This window comes from Sinocyclocheilus anshuiensis, unplaced genomic scaffold, assembly GCF_001515605.1.
Source record: "Sinocyclocheilus anshuiensis isolate Anshui unplaced genomic scaffold, SAMN03320099.WGS_v1.1 scaffold44, whole genome shotgun sequence".
Lineage (NCBI taxonomy): Eukaryota > Metazoa > Chordata > Actinopteri > Cypriniformes > Cyprinidae > Sinocyclocheilus > Sinocyclocheilus anshuiensis.
The window spans coordinates 625,580-640,065 of record NW_015555746.1 but is presented as its reverse complement, the minus strand read 5'-3'; the positions used below and the strand labels follow the sequence as shown (position 1 = coordinate 640,065).

The 14,486-nt window shown below is 35.0% G+C and overlaps 1 protein-coding gene across 1 annotated transcript; it reads left to right on the top strand.

Annotated features, from left to right (window-relative positions):
• The first annotated feature begins 3,990 nt into the window (after nucleotides 1-3,990).
• Nucleotides 3,991-13,620, top strand: LOC107673470 (ectonucleoside triphosphate diphosphohydrolase 8-like). The gene is made up of 10 exons (XM_016467066.1): nucleotides 3,991-4,176; nucleotides 4,401-4,535; nucleotides 6,311-6,428; nucleotides 6,765-6,915; nucleotides 8,144-8,303; nucleotides 8,984-9,214; nucleotides 9,381-9,647; nucleotides 11,950-12,060; nucleotides 12,576-12,710; nucleotides 13,092-13,620. Exons 2-10 carry the CDS (start codon nucleotides 4,410-4,412, stop codon nucleotides 13,284-13,286), a joined length of 1,494 nt encoding a protein of 497 aa, XP_016322552.1. The 5' UTR covers nucleotides 3,991-4,176; nucleotides 4,401-4,409; the 3' UTR covers nucleotides 13,287-13,620.
• The last annotated feature ends 866 nt before the right edge of the window (nucleotides 13,621-14,486 follow it).

The following is a 14,486-nucleotide window of genomic DNA, read 5'->3' as shown; positions in this document are numbered from 1 at the left end:
TATGGTTAATATATTATATACTATACATACTGTAAAAGTTAGAATTCTTATAAATTAAAGAAGAGTCAATGTGGTCGAGAGACATAAGATATAAGATATAAAAACAAATGATTTGATGAGATGAGTGTAAAACAGTGAAGTCAGCATTTTTTTTAATAGGGTTAAATAGGGTTAATCCTTAAGTATGTATAGAGATATTGTGAAAGCTCTGTGCCAACCTGCCATATGCCTTTAAGTACACCACTGCCATCATATTGATAGAGCAGCACATTACAATAAATGCACAAAATGAGTAAATATTATACAGTTCACACAATGCATATGTGTATTCTGTAATGCTGCAGCCTAAAGGCAGTCATAATGAAATTAAGCAGGTAAACAAAGTAAATGTTGAACAAATAATATAAAGCGTGTTCATTCAGCCTGATTGTGACTGTCAGGAAGCTGGTCTATTCAAACAGTCTTCTCCATTGTGAAAAACACCAGCTAAAACAAAGCTTTGACCTTCACTTTTGTCATAATTATTTATTGAACACATAGTCGACCTGTCAAAATTAACCCACATACAAAAACGACATCATAAAATATGTAATGGTTTACATAGTTTGCACATTGAATAATCTGACAGAGTGCTGATAAAGAAGTGTAATGGGGTAACCAGTATAAATCTTGGTGTGGCTCAACAGTTTATGACCTGTCCCCAATAAAACAACACTGTTTATTACATGTACACGTTGGCTTATTGGCATAATTGGTATAAGTTTATGTTTTAACCAGCAGCGCCGTATTGGGGGAGAGGTTAGGACGATTCCAAGGGCCCGGCGTGGGAGAGGGGGCCCGGGAACGTGGAACGCGATCGCGGGAGAGGGCCCGAGTCAATGATGTTCAGGGGGCCCGGAAACCATAGCAGCACCCTTGGTTTTAACATTCATTTGTATTTACCATTGGAATTAAATCAGACCTGCACATTCTCCTTAAAATTACAGGAAGAACAAATCATTTAAATTATTATTCTACCTTAAACATTGCATTGAATGCACTGAACACTTTAATAATGGAATGCATTTGAATTTAATTTAAAGTTTATTTGGACAGAGAAAAATCCTCAAATAAAATTACAAACAATTTACTATTTTCAAACCATTTTTAATTGCTATGAAGCAGCAAATATAATTATGCCATTCACATTGTATATTAATTAATCTTTATTACACACTTATCATAGATCATTGGTCATTAGTCTAGTACTGATGAGATGAATCAGGTCTATTAGATAAGTTCGGCAAAGTCTGACAAGCACTGTTTTAGATTATTAACAGCTACAGCATGCAATGTATCACCAGCTAAAAGATTAATTCAACTAATTGTATTTGCAAAAATGCTAGAAAATAGAAAATATCTATATACAAGTTTAGTAAGTTTTCATAAGAAATGGAACATTTGTAATGACTGTATTATAAAAAAATTAAATAATGACAACATATACATTATAGTTTTGTAGAAAATATATATGCACATACATACATACTTTTATTTTTATCACATTATTATCATACATACATAGTCATGGTCTATCTTTTCTTCTATTTCATATTGCTTTTGCTCTTTCATTTTTATATGCCCTCTGTAGCCATAACGTCCTGAAGTTTTCCACTAAGGAAAATAATTCAACAAAAACATCCAAACTAATTATTCAATGGAATGGAAATGAAGCTTTCAACTTCTATTTTGCTGGAATGGAAAATGGAAATTTATTTAAATATGCTCCTGGTAGAGGAAGAACCTTCTTCCTCATCCTACTTTATCCAGTATTATGAAATGTGCTGTACAAATAAAACTGCATTGAATTGTTTGAAATGAAAATAAGTATACTGTATATGGTATGATGCAATATTGTGTACACATACGCCCATATAGTTCAACCTTTTCTTAATGTCTTACCAAATAGGGAACACAGAAGCAAATGCCCTCACAAGAAACCGTTTCAAAGATCCTTTTTTATAATTCTAAAAGAGCTCTAAAAAGAGGTATGCAATTGTTTTCTTCCCATTTTTAGCATATAAATGCATTTAAGTTACATAACAAAGCTGTCAACACCATCCAAAACCACAAGGATGTGGCAGAGTATAATGACCTTTAATCTGATAATGCCCTTTATTTTCTTAGAATCACTGCATAATACATGTCATATTAGGGTGGAGAATTTTACAGACCAAATCAGTTGCATTGCTGAATGTGACTAATTAAGAAAATAGTTACAGCAAATAACAAATCACCAAAAAGTCACCAGTCATTCTACTTGTGGCAGCTGATTTTGCTGCTCATAATGAACTGAATATGTGGCTCAAGCAACGAGTCCCAAACCTGTTGACAGTGTCATGGTACCCACAGGATTATCGAACAGATATTTATGCACCTGCCATTTACTGCTATTACTTGTCTCTATTGTTTGCAGGCTTGAATGTTCAAAACGTGAACATCTGAACACATAAGGGAGTGAGCAACAGGTGTGATTGCGTGATTGAGAACAACAGTTTATGACAGCAGAAGGTATTCATACCAGATTTAAGTGGTGATTTACGATACGTCCCAACCGAACCGTGTCTTTTTTTCTCGCTAATTTAAAATTGACCGTGACCGTGAGCGATTAGTTTTCTTTGTGTGGAAATACATGATTACCTGCAAATCCCTCAATCAGGATGCTGAGGCGATTAAGCTAAAAGGACACACGAGAGTGTTTGTCACACGTGTTCCGAATCTAATCAACCATTTCCATAGAAATGCACAGTTTGTTTATGCTAGTAATGTGGCATCCACTTAAGATTATGCAACACTATTTAGTATTAACTAGTTGCTTATTACTAACATGTATATTACTAGCATATTGGATGTTTATTAGTACTATTAGGACATATTAATGCCTTGATTTATGTATGTCTATATTACAAATTACATTACGTTTCTCATAGGAAAAAAGGAATTCCAGACTGCATGCGAGTCAGTGAAGGAAATATCCAATCATCATCCAACTACTGTTGAGTTTTGAATAATTTATTGATTTGTTTGTTTGTTTATTAAGAAAGAAAAAAACTGGCCAATGTATTTTAACATTTAGTCCGGAATTTTCAGTTTTTTTTCTGGTTTCAACTTATTGGTGGACATTTAAAAGACTATTGAAAGTCCATATAGCCTAGTATTTATAACATAAAGATATTTTGAAGAATGTTTCGACTTGTGTGTTTCGAACAGAAAAATAAAGACCTTTATTTTTTTCACAGAAAAAATCTCTGGATTAGCAGTTTAGCACAAAATAGTTAATGACTAAGTTAAAAAGATGAGGCTTGAAAATATTATATTTATAACAGATAACAACAACCGTGACCTGGTTAGCAATACCGGCTTTCATGTAACTGATTTGCAATGTATGCTGAAACTTCTCTGAGTGGTATTCACTCAAGTTTACTCAACTCTCTTGTTATTTTAAACAATTACTTAAACTTTTCTGTTTTAATCACATTTATTCTAAGACTAAATATCATAGTTTAACCAGATTTCCTAACATTGTGAAAGAGGTTCATCCTGTAACAATATTCTTCTAAAAATGGTAAAAAAAAGAATCATAATAATAATGGTGCTTTTCAGTAAAATCCGTCTGTGTAAATTTGTGAGTGCTCTATCTACACTGTTAAACCAAGGACTTTAACACAACAGAGTCAAAGAGAGATTAGTTATTAAGTTACAGTTGTTATTGGTGAATGAGGTTAGTGCATGCTTTCAGTTCTATTCAGATAAGGTTGTTTATCAGTTCCCACATATCAGAGGACATCCTGTCAAATTCTTTAAGAAAACTTCCTGAAAATGTTTCAACTTGTGACATAAAAATAAGAGAGAATATTTGGTCCAATGAAGCGTTAAGGTTGTAAACCTCAGGGTGTGTGTCTGAGTGTGGTAGGGTACCTAGTAACTGTGTGTGAAAGAGGAAAAGTTAGTGGATGTGTTATGTGTGTGTCTGTGTAATGAGCTGAAGATATACTGGGGAAGTGGGAGTATAAGTGGGAGTATAACTTCAGTTCCCAGAGGTCTGGGCTGGAGTAAAGGTGTGGCGTTATCAACACGTATAGCCACAGTGTGTTCAATAAGAAAGTTCATCCGGACAGGTAAAGGAGAGGGAAGAAGGTAAGACACTTGCTTTCTATCTGATTTGAAGATCTCAGTTAATAACTGATTCTCTTGAAACATGTACAACTTGTAGACTTGAATGAGCATGTGAAGTGTAAACAAAGCTATGACAAATGAATGCATCAATGTGACTGCTTAACTTTGGCATGCATAAAATGAACTTTATATATTTGTGGATCATCCTTGTACCTGTAGTGCTTATTTGTTTTGTTTCTGGACAGATTGCAGATATGGCAATTCAGATGAAAGCTTTATTGCTGGGTGCTGCAATGGCAGCCGTAGCTTGTACAACCATCATCGCTTTGGTTCTTTCTCTTGCTAATCATCAGACTTTGGATCAGCCATACTCAACACAGGTGTAAAAGATGTTCAGCTGTCAGTTAAGATCTGCTTTTGTATAGATTTTGATAGCTTAATCCGATTCCGAGTTGTAAAAGAAATACTCCTCATGAATATTTTTCATGTCTGATTGCACTGCCTGTTGTTTATTAGAAGTAGATCATCCAAAGCAGATGTCAATATTTGCTTTATCTGATATTATATCAACAAAAAATCTGTTGATAGCAGCTGATGACAGTTGTAGCTAGACCAGACTAGTCACATCTGTAATTTGTTGCCTTTGAAACATTTAAAATAAGTAATTTTTTATGTTAAACTTTTCAAAGGTCACCGTTTGAGCTATGAAGGTGAATGAAAATTTATGCATGAGCACTTTTGAAGAGGGCAATAAAGAGACAGGAAAGTAGAGGGGAAAAGAAGGGAAATAGGATCGGGTCATGACATTTAAACCTGCATTCGTGAACACAGCTCTTATGTGTCAACACATGCACTAGTGATAACATTTTGACTTCACACAATGTGTCTAGTAAGATATTCATGAGTAGAATTTAGATTTTTTTTTTTAAGGACGTACATTTAACTCATATTATTAATCATTTAAAATAGAAACCTTTTAAAAACAAACATCAAAAATAACAGTAACACTTTACAACTAACTATACATGTTAACATTTTCAAGTTGTTATATTAGAATTTGTTGAAATTAACATTAACCTAAAGTAATAAATTCGGTAGCACTTTACAATAAGGTTCCATTTGTTAACATTAGTTAACTATATGTGTTTTAAAGCATTTATTATTCTCAGTTAATGCTCTCAGTTAATAATACATTATTTAAAACCAAAGTTGTATCTGTTAATATTAGTTAATTGACCTGAGTAAACATGAACTAACAATAAACCTTTGTATTTTTATTAACTAATGTTTAACAATAATAAATACTATAACAAATATATTGTTCATTGTAGCTGAAGTATTAACTAAGGTTAACTAATCAGACCTTACTGTAAAGTGTTAGCATAAATTCTGTAAAAGTATATTGTTCATTATTAGTTCATGATATCTAATGCATTAACTAATGTTAATAAATGGAACCTTATTGTAAAGTGTTACCAAAATAACTATATGAAGTTGTTTATTAAGTTATTTTAACTATATGATGAAAATCTCTTAATCTAATATATCAAACATCACTTGTCAACACCAGAAAACCGATCTCATTGCATTGTTGGCATTTTATTATTCAAATAAATTTGATTATTTTATTATGCCATTTTATTATTTATTATTCAATTTTAATATCAAAATGTTAGTGAGAAGAAGAAAAATAAAAAAACTTTTAGATATCAATTTACATGTCATGGATATTGGTTATGATCATCTTTGGTATCTCCTTTGAATGCATCTTTAGTAAAACAGCTCCATATTTAACAAAACACATACAAAAGACTTGAACATGAAATGATCTAACCTGTTTTACAGAATAGGAAGTTTGTTGTGCATAACCCCATTATGTATTTCACACATTATTATGTAGCCTATGTCTCGCAAAACAATCCATGGTAAAAAAAACTTGAATAATATGTAGGACCTATATAATTTAAGACCACAATTATACCAAACAACAAAATAAATTGTTCACAATTCCTCAACACAACCTATTTTCATTAATCCTCTGTTGGTATAATATAATCACAATCAAACATTTTCTCTCAGGATGTGTGTGTTTCTCTCAGTAAAGTAAGCACACCACTATATCAAATTTATGGGACTCTTTGTTTAACTTCATCAGTATGGGATTGTGTTTGATGCCGGCTCCACTCACACGGCGCTTTTCCTGTACCGGTGGCTGGGGAACAAAGAGAACAACACTGGAATAGTCTCTCAGAAACAGAGCTGCGATGTGGATGGTGAGTACAGTGCTGCAAACTTGACCAGCTCTCTGTTCTGTAACATTATAACATTTTGCAGCGATTAAATGATGTCTCGTAAGATGTCCAAGCTGAATCTAATACATTAACAGCATTAACAAATCTAATGCCTTAATAGTCAATATTACTGCATTCAGTTTACATTTTTCAAAGGAATACAAATTCAAATTGAAAGAAACTAGACTGTTTCAACAGGACCATCACAAAAAAAATCATGTTGCCTAAAACTATTTTTTTTATAGCTGGCACCCCTGTGCCTGCGCCCAATTAGAATGCTATACAACTCAACTGTCAAAACACTTTTGTTGTTTTTAGGTGATGGCATATCCAGCTATGTCCAGAACCCTCCGGCAGCTGGAGAAAGTCTTAAGAAATGCTTGGATGTTGCCAAGGCAGCAGTACCTGAAGGACAGCAGAAAACTACACCTGTGTACCTTGGTGCCACTGCTGGCATGCGGCTTCTTAGGTGACTGTATTTATTAACAACTGACTGATGTGTCATATAAATGGAAAAATATTTGGCTATATTTGCAGAAATTATCAGTGTGCTGGATTACATTGATTTTTAAATGATCTTCCTAAGTAGTGTTTTGTCTGAGACATGACTGAATCAGAGCCGGCGCCAGCACAGCACTGAGGGGGCGGCTGAGGTGAGGAAAGGGGGCGATGACATAGCACAAAGTAAAAAAAACAACAACTATGTGGCCCATTCACGTATTTGTCGGACCGTAAACAAACCTGCCTGCAACTACTACAACTATTAGAATACATGGTTCACACAGATAGTGTTTTGGTCACTTGGTCAGTGGATTTTTTTTTTTTAATTGCAAGGTCTAGAGACGTGTTTTAGAAGCTGAATTTCTTTGAACATGAGCGCCGTGTTTTAGAATGATTTATTATGCGCGAGAAGCTGCTAAGACTTGAGATGAGAGCGCAGCATTCAAGACGTCGAGTAGGCCTAGCGCATGCGCATTTACATTGAAATACAATGGAAAAGTACAGCAGTGGAATGAAAAAATGCGTTCTGAATGAATAACCATACTAAAAGCTACTTAGCAAATACAGATGGCAGAGTATTGAATAAAACAAAATCGCATAGCCACCAAATTCAAAAATCTGACATCCAGGAAATAAATGTCTTAGGCAGCAGTTTTACAACAAATACAGACAAGTGATACCAGCACAACCACCAGAAATACTTAATTGTGTCTACTTTACAATGAAACAAGCCGATTCCCTGACATAATACATTCATTGCGACCCATTTAACAGATGCATCATTTTAAGTTAGAACAACTTGAACAGCAACAAAAAAATAACAATACAGCGAAATAATTAACTAACTACGATAATCTAGACCTCTATTAAATATTCAAAAAATTATTTCATCATAGCTTACTCAGTAGTGCTGCATAAGTTGCACCGCTTGCGCGGAATTTGTGTCAGAGATGTAACAATTATGCGACTTTGTGAAACGGACTGTCCTAAATTGTTGCTATATCATCATATTAATGCTAAAAAGCCTATGCATTTGGTAACTATATTTTTTAAAGAAACCATTATATTTCATAATTAAAATCTATTTTCACACTCATCTTGAGTGAGGGGGCGGGATAGTCCGATGCCCCCTCACGCCCCCCCGTGGCGCCGGTCCTGGACTGAATAACTGTAATAAATTATCATTGGTTTTACAGCTTACAGAACAAAAGTATAGCAGACAGCATCCTCGTAGAGGTCACCAAAACAATCCAAAGTTATCCATTTGATTTCCGAGGGGCCAGAATACTCTCTGGCATGGAGGAGGGGGCTTATGGCTGGATCACCATCAACTATCTCTTGGAGAGTTTAATTAAGGTGAATAATGTCATTCCAACATTGATGAAATTAGGATCAATTGACTATTAATGCAGAGATTTCAAACATAAAGATCAGTTTTGTTTTGTTTTTAATTAAAAAAAAATTACACATTCATTTATTTTAAAACCATAAATGTAATCCTAACAGACAATGAAATCGATTGTATAATGATTTTATAAGTTCTCATTTCAATATATAATATTTACTAATATTTCTGTATATGTTATATAATATTTACTTTTTTTTATATTTGTCTACTTTTGAAAATGTTTATAACACAAACATATATTTACTAATTTAGTTTTAAATTTTGTTACTATACCTACTTTTACAAAATGTTACAAATTATTAAAATGTGTATACATGTGTATAGGACAATAGCTCATTACTTTCAATAAATAAAGAAATAAAACCAACATCAACGGGACATAAGTAATTTTAAAGTAAAGTTATTACCTTGTCATTTCAGATATCTTTATTTGTCGTTCTTTCAAAGGCCATTGAACATAGGTACAATGGAAGCTGTAATACTATATTCATTCTTGCTTTTCATGTTGTTTTGCCAACACAGACTCGATTAGGTCAATCAATCAACAGTAGAAATGATACTTAATCACGCTTAATCGCTTTGCTTTTATTAGAACATCCTGTACCTCAACACTTTTTTTCCCTTGCAGCACACATTTGAGGGCCAATGGATCCACCCTAAAGCAGGAAAGATCATTGGAGCTCTAGATCTTGGTGGCTCATCAACACAGATCTCATTCACCCCAAAAGACCCGGTGAAAAACCCAGCTTCAGCTTTTAATCTCCAGCTCTACGGTTACAAGTATGAGGTGTACACACAGAGCTACTTGTGCTATGGCAAGGACCAGGCATTGAAGAAGCTTCAGGTCTACCTTCACAAGGTTGGTTTTTAAAGGGTTCACTTACATAATTCAGTAGATTATGTAGGTTTTACCATACTAGTTTTAGCACAATGCATTTACTGTATGTAGGTTTGAAAAGAAAGTGTCTACCAGTACAAATATGGACACAGTTGAATGTCTGATATGGTGTCTTTGCTTTATCTAGACTGCTGGATCATCATCTGTTATCAGTCACCCATGCTACCATGTTGGATATAACATCAATGTTACTTTGGATGAGCTCTACAACTCCCCTTGTGTGGACAAACCAAACAATTTTAACCCCACAGCTACAGTCCTTTTCTCAGGAACGGGTAATTCATCCCTCTGTCTTTCTCTAATGGAGAACATTGTTAACCTCACCGACTGTGCATTTTCACCAGAATGTGGCTTCAGTGGTGCCTATCAGCCTCCGGTCAATGGCGAATTCTTTGTGAGTGTTTCTTACTTTATCAAATCATTTTTAGTAATTACTAGTAGCATTAGATTTCAGTTAGAAAAAAAATAGTTAGCATTGGATTTCAGTTAGAAGAAAATGGAGAGGGAGATGCAGTTAAACAAAAAACTTTTTTCATATGTATTTTACATGGCCCAATGTGGACATGAAAAAACACAGACACTGCAACCAAATTTAATATACATTGCATCATTTCCTGCCACACCATAAGAATTAATATTCTACCTGTGAATGTGAATTAGATATCTTAAAGTTATAGTTCACCCAAAAATGAAATTTTGTCATCATTTACTAGCCCTCAAGTCGTTTCAAACCTATATAAGTTTCTTTCTTATGTTGAACATAAAAGAAGATATTTTGAAGAATGCTGGTAATCAAACAGTTGATGGTCCCCATTGACTTCCATAGTATTTCTTTCCGTATATGGAAATCAGTGAAGACCAAAAACGGTTTGGTTCTTCAAAAGTCTTCAAAATACACTCCTGAACAAAATCTGAACAAAAACAAGTCTTTCTGTCTTTGAACGTGGCAGGATTGTTGAGCCGCACAAGCAAGGGTGCGCGCAATGCGCCATCGCTGCCGAGGTTAGACGCAGTAAGACATTTTACATTGCTTAAAAGATCCTGAGAGTTATGGGACAAAAAAGTCAAGTGGTAGAACCAAAAAAAATCACCAGCACTGCGTCGGAGGATCTGACGGGCTGTTCGTGAAGACACAAGCCGATCCTCGACCCAAATTAAGGCCCTTACTGATGCTGACTGCAGCCCAATAACCATAAGACAGCATCTGCGAGAGAAGGGCTTAAAGAACAGAAAACGTCTTCAAAGGCTATGTCTCCTCCCACGCCACAAACTTGCCCATTAGGAATCTGCAAGGGAGCACCAAACATGGGACATTGAAAGGTGGAAAAAAGTTTTATTATCCGACGAGAAAAATTTAACCTGGACAGTCCTGATGGCTTCCAACGTTACTGGCATAACAGGGAGATCCCACTTGAGATGTTTTCTACGCGGCACAGTGGAGGAGGCTCCATTATGATCTGGAGTGCTTTTTCCTTCAATGGGATAATGGAGCTTCAGGTTGTGCAGGGGCATCAAACGGCGGCTGGCTATGTGGACATGTTGCAGCGGGCATCCCTCTTGACTGAGGGACCTCGTCTGTGCGGTAATGACTGGGTCTTTCAACAGGACAACGCTGCAGTTCACAACCCCCTCTGATGAAGGACTTCTTCCAGGAGAATAACATCGCTCTTTTGGACCATCCTGCATGTTCCCCTGATCTTTTTTGGGTCTACCACTTGACTTTTTTGTCCCATAACTCTCAGGATCTTTTAAGAAATGAAAATGACTGTCTTACTGCGTCCAACCTCGGCAGCGATGGCGCGTTGCGCGCACCCTTGCTTGTGCGGCTCAACAATCCTGCCACGTTCAAAGACAGAAAGACTTTTTGCCTTTTCCATCAGGAGATCATGACAGTGTGGCTGCCTGAAGGACAATGACATGAAAGCCATATTTTTGCGCCGATTTAACTTTTTAAGGCTGTGGTCTTAAACTTTTGATCAACTGATGAACAGCCTGTTTGAGTTTAAATGCAGTTTTCAATAAATTGCCTATTCTCTATTTTTTGTCTCTTGCTCCTGTTTCTTCTTTTGGCAATTTGAAGCAGTACTTACAACCTGGTAACGATCCACCGGCACAAAATGCGAATACTTGTAATGTTTCCCCTGGTCTTAAGATTTTGTTCAGGAGTGTATCTTCTTTTGTGTTCAACATAAGAAAGAAAGATATACAGGTTTGGAACGACACGAGGGCGAGTAAATGATGACAGAATTTTCATTTTTGGGTGAACTTTTCCTTTAAATGATGTAATAAAAATACTGTGTATCATGAAATAATGTCAAGAAATATCTTTCTACTAGCGGACTGCACACAGAAAGAACATGGGTTTGATGCGACCAGTTTATACAATTCTCGAACAAATGACTCTTAAGAGTCAGTTCTTAAAAAAAAACAAAAAAAATATGACAAATAAAGTCTGATTTCTGACAGAATGACTCTCATTAGGTAGCTGTTTTAATGAATAACTAAAAATTAGATATCACTCTGACAAATCCTTTACTCAGCTGAATCTATCAGAGCAGTTACTGAATCACAGCATACTGAAGTAGCCTACAAGTTACTATTTTAAATGATGTTCACATCAAAATCATCTTTTTACCTTAATTCATGTTTCCATGTCTCATAATAAGTCTAACAGCTATATTTTTTGTCCATCTCAGGCTTTTTCTGCATACTTTTATACCTTTGACTTCCTCGGACTTGTCCCAAAAGCTCCACTGACCCGGGTTCTTTCCACTATTGATACTCAATGCAACAAAACCTGGACCACTGTGAGTCCACAATTACTATTACAAAACATTGTAATCTTACATTCTATAGTAAAACGCCTGGTGACGAGATGAGAAGTGATCAAGTGAATCACAAAACGATTACATGTATCCACCTTATTTTTCAACGCGGAAGCAAGCAGTTTTCTGTGAATGGGCGAGACTTCCGGCTCACTAGCCGCTGTAGGGATAAGAATATATGATAAGAATAATAACGTGCATTAAACTGTAAATCTGTTTGCACTTCATACCAGTGTGTTCATAATTAAGATTATACATTAAAATAATATGGTAAGACATACCAGTTTGCAATATCAAGCAGCAAAACAAGCGGTTTTGTACAGCTAAAAATAGCTGGAAGCGAATGACACCGAAACCAGACACATTAAATGTATAAATGGCCACGCCCACTCTTACGGGAAAAATAAGGTGGATAGTATATTTGATAATGCTGGTATATTTTAAATCCATGTTCATGACTTTTTTTGCTGCATTTTTTATGTAATTTCTTTCTGCAGCTTACCGCTGAAAATCCAACCATCAAGGCAAAATACCTCAAAGATTATTGTGCTTCTGCTCATTATATTATGACTATTCTCCTGAAAGGATACAAGTTCAATAACACCTGGGATCAAATCTCTTTTGAGAAACAGGTAAAGAACAGTTTAATCTCTTTAAATCCTTCCTTTACTGCAATGAAGCTGTTCAGTAATATGAATATATCAATTTCATGCATACAGATCAATCCCATCCTTATTAACAAATTGAATATGGATACTTAGTGATTCATAAATCGTTAGAGACTATAATTTAACCCCAGGTTACTTGTTTTGCCCAAGAGTACAGTGGAAGTAGCTCATAAACTGACATCATGTGCTCAACCTGACATAAATCAATATATCAGACGACCTCTGCTCCAGCAGTATGAGGAAACCTCTTACTTCTAGGAATCTTCCCGTATATGGCTTTTCTTAACTGCCCTGTCAGTATGATGTGGGGATTTGTACTCATATAAGATTGTATGATGGTTACAGGTAGCAGACACAGATGTTGGTTGGACATTGGGCTACATGCTGAACCTGACCAACATGATTCCTTCTGAACGTACCAGAGCGGTGACAGGAGTGCTGCACAGTCAATGGGCAGCTCAGATTTTCTTCATCGTATTTGCCCTCTTCCTCAGTCTGCTTATTATAGTCATCCTGTTTGTCCGTGATCTAAGCCACTGAGTTGTGTGTATACGTTAATATTTATTGCTTATATTTCAGACAACAGATATGAAGATTGATAAGCAACACTTTTGACTACTGTTTGACATATGATTTGAGATGAGACCTCACAAACAAGGAAATAATCTATGCATTTTGACATTATGATGACAAAATGAGATGGGATGTTCTTTGTTTTTATAACATTCTATACCATTTCTAGCTAAATGTAGCTTTTTGTGAGTAATTTAAGTAGTGTCTTGTTTTGAAGGCTGACTAGTACCTCAATAATTTAGTCTGTGCTAACTAATAATTCATGAAACTGAGTTACAGAGATTTTTCATTCATTCATGAACTCTTGAATTGTACGAGTATAGTTTGTTTTATTTGTTTGTATTCATTTTCACTTCCACTCAGCACTTAAAGCACTTAACAGACATTAAATAAATGTATAATTAATTATGTGTGAAACCATTATTGTATTTTGTACATATTTATAAAATACAGAAATGACATTCTTCTTAAGCATTACTCTTATTTTTTGCCTTTGCTTTTTACAAAGTGTTTGTACACTACCTTCAAACGTTTACGGTTGGTAAGACTTTTTTTATGTAAAATAAAATTATTTTTTTTAGTTTTATTTATTACTGTAAGGGGAAAGCTTAATTTATGAAAACCATTTTAAACCATTTTTTTCAGGATTACTTGATAAATAGAAAATTTTAAAAAATCACTTATTTATAACTGAATTTTTTGTATCGACATAGTCTTCATTGTCACTTTTGATCAATTTAGGGCATACTTGCTGAATAATAGTATTAATTTCTACAAAAAATATCTCACTAACCCAAAAGTTTGAATGGTCGTGCATGTTGTGTTTGTGGAAGTGTGTTTTCAACAGCCAGAGCCGATCCTCCCTATGAGCAAAATACGCAAGCTGCGTAGGGCCCCCGAAACACCAGGGGGCCCCCTTGCTCTCAAAGATGATTTAATTTTACACTGTAAAATTAATTCTGTAAAATGTACAGTAAAAAACCGACTTCTGTGGTTGCCGGAATTTTACCGTAAAAAATACGGTAGCAACATTTTAGGTTTTACAGTTTTAACTTAAATTTACAGTTAAATACCGTCACACAAACGCTAAATACCATCATGGTAACACACATGAAACTGAAATAATGCAATAAACATTCATTTAACAACATTCGGTGTAACACACAA